General features: G+C 42.5%; 1 protein-coding gene across 1 annotated transcript; it reads right to left on the minus strand.

Annotated features, from left to right (window-relative positions):
• Positions 1-1,348: 1,348 nt before the first annotated feature.
• On the minus strand, positions 1,349-6,365 carry MED7 (mediator complex subunit 7). Its single transcript, XM_020974621.2, has 2 exons — positions 6,271-6,365; positions 1,349-2,650 (listed from the first exon to the last, which is right to left on the minus strand). The coding sequence occupies exon 2, from the start codon at positions 2,630-2,632 to the stop codon at positions 1,934-1,936; it is 699 nt and encodes a 232-aa protein (XP_020830280.1). The 5' UTR covers positions 2,633-2,650; positions 6,271-6,365; the 3' UTR covers positions 1,349-1,933.
• Positions 6,366-8,284: the final 1,919 nt, after the last annotated feature.

Here is an 8,284-nt window from a genome sequence, read left to right on the forward strand (position 1 = left end):
GCTTCTAGCTCTCTAAGGCCAAATGGACCAATTTGACAACTTTAGAAGATAAGTGCCACTATTTTACAGATGAGGAATGGGCATAAGGAAATGTGCGTGTGTGGGTATTTAAGAATTAAGGTCTTTTAGGGAGCATCATTTCCCAGTCTATCCAACTTCTACATACTTATTAAACTTATTATGCAGCCCCCAAACCTTTTTACATAGAAGTGAGACTCCTGTTGACCTGCCTCCCTCCCTTGGCACCACTCTGGACACTAGGACTCAATGCCCTCAATCCCTTGTCCACCACAGAGCTGTGCGCTCTGTACTCAGAGCCCTTTGCACATAGTGGCATGTAAAAGATGTGCTAGAGGTGGGCATGGTTCCTGAGGCCCACTGTCCAGTTATTCATGTTGGCTGCACCTGGGTGGACTACTATAAACACCATTGGAGTAAGGTAATGGCTGGCCTCCTACAGGGGACATTATTCATCTCTGGGGACATGTTACTTGATTTCAGACTTCAAACCCCATTCTATTCCATCTTACTCAGATGAGAAGTTTAGTGTGGAAGCCCAGTCTGGCCCTGACTGGGGGTGAGCAAAATCATTTCGGCCACCTTATGGCCTCCTGAGCCACCTCTCATCCTACCTGCTCCTTCTGTGCTAATATCATCTGACCCCAGGCCCTGGACCAGTTCTCCCTTCCCAGGCCATTCAAGTCCTGTATTTGGTCCTGGGTGTTGGGAGACTTTCCTCCTCCTCCACATTTGGGACTGCAGGAGTTGGAATAAGAGAATAGAAGAGAGGTCTGTGTTTTTGTTGCTCTGTATTGTAAGATACATGAGTTTTCATTGAATTTCAACAACTTAGGGGGAACTAATGTCAATGCCTTTTAGCTTTTAAATTCTACTCGTATGCAATACTGGGGTCCAATATTATCAGAATGTGTTTGTAAGCCTGGAAAAAATCTGAAAGCTACTATGTTGCAGGGTATAAATGTATCCAGTACCCAGTAGCTAATATTGCAATTTACAAATTCTTACTTTTCTTCCTGGGTGTCCACTACTTTGTGATTTTACTTTAAGAAGGCAAGAAGAGATAAAACTCGATTTCACTCTGGCAAAAAAGTAAAAACTAAAGCTCAGTTAAAATCATGTTTTTAGATTACTTCAGCCATTCCAGTCAACCATGAATACATCTGAACTTTAGTATTCATTCTCATATTAATGGATTTATCAGTGGTTTTATATTCACAAAGTAGTATCATAACAGCTATTTCTAGGTTCACAGATAACAGAACTCGAAATTCCTCAAATCATGAATCTGACGCATAAAAGACCAAAGAGGGGGAAAAAGGGGTCTGAATTCAGTCCACTCAAGTTTTTTATTCTTGGGAAAGTTATTCCAATTTGTATAACTTTAAAATAAATATTTGCTTCATGATACTTTACTGATTAAATTTTTACGAATACAAACTACAAATAACTTGAAAAAACTTTACTCAAATTATGATTAAACTCACCTTAAAATTATTTAAATGTTAATTACAAACTCTAACATGCTATGGGGCATTTTCTGCGGCTCAAAATATAACCTCATCTGTGCATGTCCAACAAAAATAAACTAAAAATGAAAAGAAGTTAAGAGAACTGTTTGCAACCTAACTAGATATATTTAGTTCTCTTCAGTAAAGTGTCAACTGTACTCTATCTTTAAAAAGTAAATCTGTGGATTCAGGTAGCACTTGACCTGTTTTGTTCACTAGTTGTTAAGAACTTACGTTTGAGAAAAAAAAAATTCCCCCTTTATAAATGCGCAAGGTCATGATCAGGCAAATTTATATTTCTATGCAAGTTTCAAGAGTATCAAGCAAAACAATGCCATACAATTTTTGGCTACATAACCCCACCCCACCCCACCCCAAAAGTTTGTACAACAAATTTTAAGACTTCATGGCCTTTCATTCATTTCATCAATTAAGATACACAAAGCAGCATCTTTCTCTATAATCTGGTCTCTTCTGTGACTAGAATTTTCTCGCTGTTCATTTTGTCCAATACAATTTTTGCTGTCATCAGTATCCATTGGCTCAGTTTTTAACCTCATTCCTCCTTCTGTATGAGGCAAATCATCTGGTAAAGAAGACAGGCAATTCTGGATCATTTCAATAACTCGTTCCAAGTGCTTCTGAAATCTTTCAGCCGTTTCAAGGCGCTGCCTTTTCTGTACCTCCATCATGACTCTGAGCGTCTCCCTTGCTTGGTGGGGTCGGTATTCATTTATAAGATGATGCACATGGACAAAAAGCAGCTTGAGGTCTTCTAGCTTTTCCTCTCGTTTTATGCTTCCAGGACTCCTAATCAAGATATCTAGAAGATCTAAAAAGTTAATAAGGATAGACATATTGAGTTTTCTTAGTTCTTTCTTATGATCAAACTGCATAGGGTGAAGTCGTTCGATGCCTTGACTTTCCAAAGGGCGGATGATAAGGTCATCACACTGGAACTGATTGCCAAACATCATATAACTGTCCTTTATTGGAGGTGGAGGCTTAGGAGCTAGACCTTTCCGGATGTTTTCATCTGTATATTCCTTGATATATTGCATTGGTGGTGGAGGGAGTGCACTCACTTGCTGAGGTTCACCCATTTTGAAAGATCCAAGTACCTAGAGATATGTAACAAAGACAGATCAGAGCCACAAACCACTTACTGTCTCAACAGAGAGGAATAAAATGTGACAGAGATATCAATTCAAATAATTTCTTTTGGCCTTGTTTTGGAAGTATGGGGACCGGAGGAAAGAATCTTTCATTACCAGATTTTCCTTGTATACAAAAGGGAAAGAATGATCGAAACAGTAGGGACTTTCTTCCGGGTTCCTTTTTCAACCAGTCATTCATCAATTCTCAACACTCCTGGGCCAATTTTTTTTTTGACTCCATTACCCTGTCTAAAATAGTCCACTAAATAACTGAAATGGCAAGGATGGATTCAATTTGAAGCAGAATGAGATGCAAACTTTATCAACATTGACACAATCTTCTCCTTCACTTTCCCAAAGTATTCCTTAATCAGAATGCTCCAAGGCCACAATTTAAGGTATTATATGAGTGAAAGAGTTGAGCAAAGAGTCCCAGTAGGATTCATTCATTAAACACATATTGAGTCCCTTATTCTGAACAACACAGCCCTTCTCCAATATGTATTTCTTAGTACCTATAATAGGTCAGACACATTGCTTGGTGCTAGGGGTACAGAGATATAATCTCTGCCATCAAAGGGTTTATTTACACTTTCTAACAGGAAAATACAAAGTAGATATACTTTTGGGATAGGTAAGAAGAGAGAAGAAGTTACTACCAGCTGCAGATACCAGGAAAGGTCTCATGTAGAAGATGGTGACTGAACTGAACTCTGAAGGAAACTAGGGATCCTAAGAAGCAGAGAGAGAAGGGAGTACATTCTAGGTATGAAGGCACATGGATGGAAGACGGAACAGAAAGTAAGTCAGTGTGGTTGGACTACAAAGTATGTGAACAAAGGTAATAAGTTTGGAAAGGCAGGCTGGAGCCAGCTGACAACGAGTTTTAAATTCCAAAGACAGATGTTTGTATTTGATCCTAGGGGCAATAAGGGGCCAAATGAAGCCTGAGCAGGGGAGTGATATGATCTCCACTTTAAGAATATCCCTTTGACAGCTGTGTAGAGAATGAATTGGAAAGGGGGAAGATATTTGAGGCAAGAAAACTAATTAGAAAGCTATTGTAATCATTCAGGTAAGAGAGAATGAACAGCTGAACTAATGATAGGCTAGGTGAGAAAAGGGATGGATCTGAGAGATGTGTAAAGAGGGAAAAAACAAAGCAAAACAACTGACCAGATGGGAAAAGGCAGTTCAGAATCACAGACTCATACATCTAGAGCTGTAAGAGATCTCAGAGGCCATCTTCAAAGCCATCTAGGCCAATCCCCTCATTTTATAGATAGAACAAACCCAAGAAAGTGAAGTGATATATCGAACAGCATATAGAGACAAGGAAGTGTTGAGAATAACTAACAGGTTGTGAACCTTGTGACTGGCAGTATCTTCAACAAATATGCTGGAAGCAAGTTTGGGGAAAGAGAAAGAATTCTGTTTTGGATATATTTACTTTGAGGTGCCTATGGAATACCCAAGTTAGAAAAGTCCAATAACCAGCTGGTAATTCTAGAATAAAGAATTCTAGAGAAGTTCCCTGACAGCAAAGGGTTTTCATTTTTTGTCTCTGTATCACACTAGCATCTGGTGATTAATTCAGTGCTTCGAACATAAAAGGCTCTTAATGACCACTTGTCAGGTATATTATAATGGGACTTCGTTCCGGGAAATGGGTTCAACTAGATGGCCACCGAGGCCACCAGGTCCAAAGCTGAAATTTTCTTGGATCAAAATCAAATCAAAATCTTAGTAATATATGAATTCATATATGTATATGTGAAAAGGAAATAATGGAAGTTATAAAAGAAGGAACAGTCTATCATTTTTTGTTTTGTTTTTTTAGAATGGGGGAAAGGGATGAAGGTGGCTTTGAATGAGGATACGGAGAATAATATAGTGCTAGCTAGTGCTGGTTCAGCCTATGTAACTTGAAGAGTAGAGGCAGCGGGCTTACTATTAGAATATGTAGGTTCAATGTCCTGGACTGCCACCTACCATTTGTCAGTCTTCACTCACCACAGCTCCTTATGACTACAAGGTGATGGCCTGAAAGCATCCTCAACTAGCATGGTAAATTTTCTCACTGTCCCCAAAATAACATACTAATTCTTGTTCCCCTCATCTAGAATTCCTTGTCTCCTTACCAATTAGCCAAATAAATACTATCTAGATAGAGTCCTACCTCTAAGCGACAAGACAGCGCATAGTGGTAAAAACTTGCAAATTTAAAAAAAACCAACAAAAAACCTCCTAGGTTCTAATCCCACTTCTGCCTGCCCGTGCGATCTTTAAAAAGTTGCTTTAAATATCACCAAGTTAAAGTTTCATACGTAAAATAAGGTTTTTTTCAGTCAAGAGAATTAAATAGTTTTCATATCCTATAGCCATGGCTTTTCCAAAGACTGTCTCTATGCCTAATACGCAGTCTCTTCTCACCTACATCTCTTAGTATCCCTGGTTTACTTCAAAACTCCGTTTAAATACCACCTCTAGTTCCCCCCAGTGCGCCCATTCTATCTGATGCAGTTAAATGTAAGCTTGTGGGAAAGGGCTTTTGTTCTGTCTCTCAATGCCGAGTGTCTAAAATATAGTTCTCAAGTACTGCTTGTGGACCCATTTAAACCAGTCACTAGCAAAACAACCCCGTGCAAAATCACTTACGCTCTTAGAGCTCCCTTTTCTTTTGCAAAATAAAAATGTCTACTTCGCAGGGGTTTTAATCAAATGATACCACTAACTAAAATGTTTGGAAACATTAAAGAAACAGTATCAATACACTCTGGCTATTATTACCATCTCTAAAGTCTCCTACCACTCTAAAATGAGTTTCATTCAGTTTTAAGAAAAAGGCTTGTAAAGTTAACATGCATTTATTAAGCTCTTCCTATGTCAGGGCCTGTGCTACATATGGGAATGCTCAGAAAGTTAAAAAATAGAAATGAGTCCCTTCCCTCAAGGAGCGCATGATCTGGAGGGACACACACACACACACACACACACACACACACACACACGATGCTCGGGGGACGTGGTGCTGATCGACAGCGGGAAGTCATTCGCATTGAAAGTCGGGGGAAGGCTGGTGGTGCAGGCGGAGTTCAGAAAGACTCGAGGGCCAGGACGCGAGGGTGAGGAGGGGGAGTGCTGCGGGACCCGGAGCGCAAACGCACACGATCACGAAACCTTCCAAGAGCCTCCCTTTCCTCAGTTGGCCAGGAGAGACAAAAGCCCCTGAGGAAGGGGTCCTGGGGCCACCCCGTCCGAGCCACTGGACCGGAGCTGGGGGGGACACACCTCCCACGCCCCGTCTCCCGCCCGCAGAGGCCTCGGGGAGGCTGTCCCGCCTCCCCACTGGGAGGGGCCGGGACCCCCGCCCCAGCAGGGGGCCGCGGAGGGGCGGGTAAACTGGGGGGAGGGGCGGAGGTTTGTTTACAGGGGAGCACCCCGAGGGTCCTCCCCAACATCCGGGAGCCCGCAGCAAAACTGGTCCTTTCCCGGGCCAACGCCTCAGGAAACCCAGCCGAGGAATCCCGGAAAAAAAATAATCGTGCCGAGATCCCACGTCCCAAACTGAAATTGGCACTCACCTCCCACTACGCCAAGCAGTCTCTAGACCGTCGCGGATAAACCGCGTCTACGGCCGCCGACTTCCGGCCTCCTTAGCCAGGAAGAAGCGGGCCCCCCTCCCCGTCGGCCTTATGGAGCGCCTTCTGATTGGCTGCCGCGGCCGTCCGTTCAAGCACTAACCCTCCCCACACACTTTCTGTTTAGGAGCGGGCTCTGCTCGCGTCTTGCCGCGCTCCTGCGCTTGCGCATGCCCTCTGTGACTTTCGCGGGGCATTTTTCCAGTGAGAGGCAAATAAGAAACTCTCTGTCAAAAGTCACAGCTGATGTCGCTGCTAGTATTTAAAATAAGGACGAAAAATAACTGGGGAATAATGGAAAAGTGATACTTTGAAAAAAATTCTGTAACAGTATTTGTTCATCTAGCTCTCAGGTTTGGTACACACTTGACACACATCAAAGTCCTTTGAATTCTATCGAGACCCGTGAGAGGCGGGTCCGGCAGCCACTCCTCTCCCCGTTTTATGGAGAAGAGATCAGAGCCTGAGAAATTAAGCGACTTGCCTGTGTTCACATTTGGTGTCAAAGGCAGAATTAGACCGCAGCTTTTTGACTCAGAAATTCGACAATCCTATGAATTAAAGTTATACTCAGCTCTCAGCATGTGCTCCTATAGATATGTCTAGGTCGGAGAGGTTGAGACCCCTCAAAGACCAGAGTACGGGATGGGATCGTCTGGAATGAATTCACAAGACCCCAGCATTCTTTAAGTCAAGTTGGCAAAAAGTCTAATTGTTACGCTTTTCAACGGGCAAGGATTCTTAAGGAACCTGTGGAGAGACTGAGGATGGAGCTAGGGTTTATATGGGAAAGGAGTGCCAGGGATACCAATTAGGTAATCCAAAGGTCCAGGTGCTTTGGGAGCTATGGATGGGAAAGGGTAGGGAGTATACCAGACAGGGAGGGAGATGTCAGAGGCATGGATCTTGGGAATCTGGCAGGAGGAAGAGTCCTTGGGCTAGCTGAGGATAAAACTCCTTGGGCCAGACAAGACACCCCTCTCTTCTCTGTCCTGATTAGCAACAAGAAAAAGTTTTCTCAAAAGACAGGAGCTTACTGAGGAATTGGGAGGCTTCCAGAGACATGATCTTAGGTCTGGGGGCAGCCCAGCACTCTCTCACCCAGCTTTGTGTAGCTGCACCAGGGAGAGAGATAAGGGTCTTGCTAGGGCCCACTCATGAGTAATTACTAGGCACAGTGTCCTTGGGCTGGGGAGAAATTGTCAGAGACTGTTTCTGAGACTAAGGAGAAATTGGGGTCCAAGTACAAGCACAAGCACCCAAACACAAGCACCCAAGCACCCCATCAGATATAGATCACAGTTCCTCATGTATATGGTCTCTGCCTTTCAAAGCAGGGTGCACTGGTTCAGAGGTTAGAGCAGGCCTGGAGTCAGGAAGAACTGAGTTCAAATGTGGCTTTAGACACTAACTAGGCAACCCTGGGCAAGCCACTTAACCTCTATCTTAGTTTCTTCATCTGTAAAATGAAACTATTAATAGCACCTACCTCCCATGGTTGTTGTCAGGATTCAATGACATACTTGTAGGGTATGCACCAATGTTAGCTATTACTATTATACAATCTAGTAGGCACCATTAGTGGTTTAAAAACCCCGTGGTTCAATGAGTAGTATATTAAATTATCCTAGGGGTTCACAAAACATTGTTTTGTTGTTCCTGTTGAAAAGGGTTCTCAGAATAAAAAAAAAATGGGAACTACTTCTATAGGAGAAGATGATTACAAAAATCAAATGCAATCAGATAATAGTGGTGGATCCAAAAAGATTGCACAGGCTAGAAAATCAGGGAAATTTAATAGGGGATAAAAAATGTAGTACCCTAGGGGCAGTCAGTCAACAAAGCTGAGAGAAATGATTATCAATAACCAAGGATTTGGGGAGATCCCCCTTTCTTCTAAAGTTCTGATTTTAAAAGTTCAGTCTCTTGAAAGAGATTACTGATAATGAGATTAGAC

Source organism: Phascolarctos cinereus, unplaced genomic scaffold, assembly GCF_003287225.1.
Source record: "Phascolarctos cinereus isolate Bilbo 61053 unplaced genomic scaffold, phaCin_HiC Scaffold_2;HRSCAF=192, whole genome shotgun sequence".
Classification (NCBI taxonomy): Eukaryota; Metazoa; Chordata; class Mammalia; order Diprotodontia; family Phascolarctidae; genus Phascolarctos; species Phascolarctos cinereus.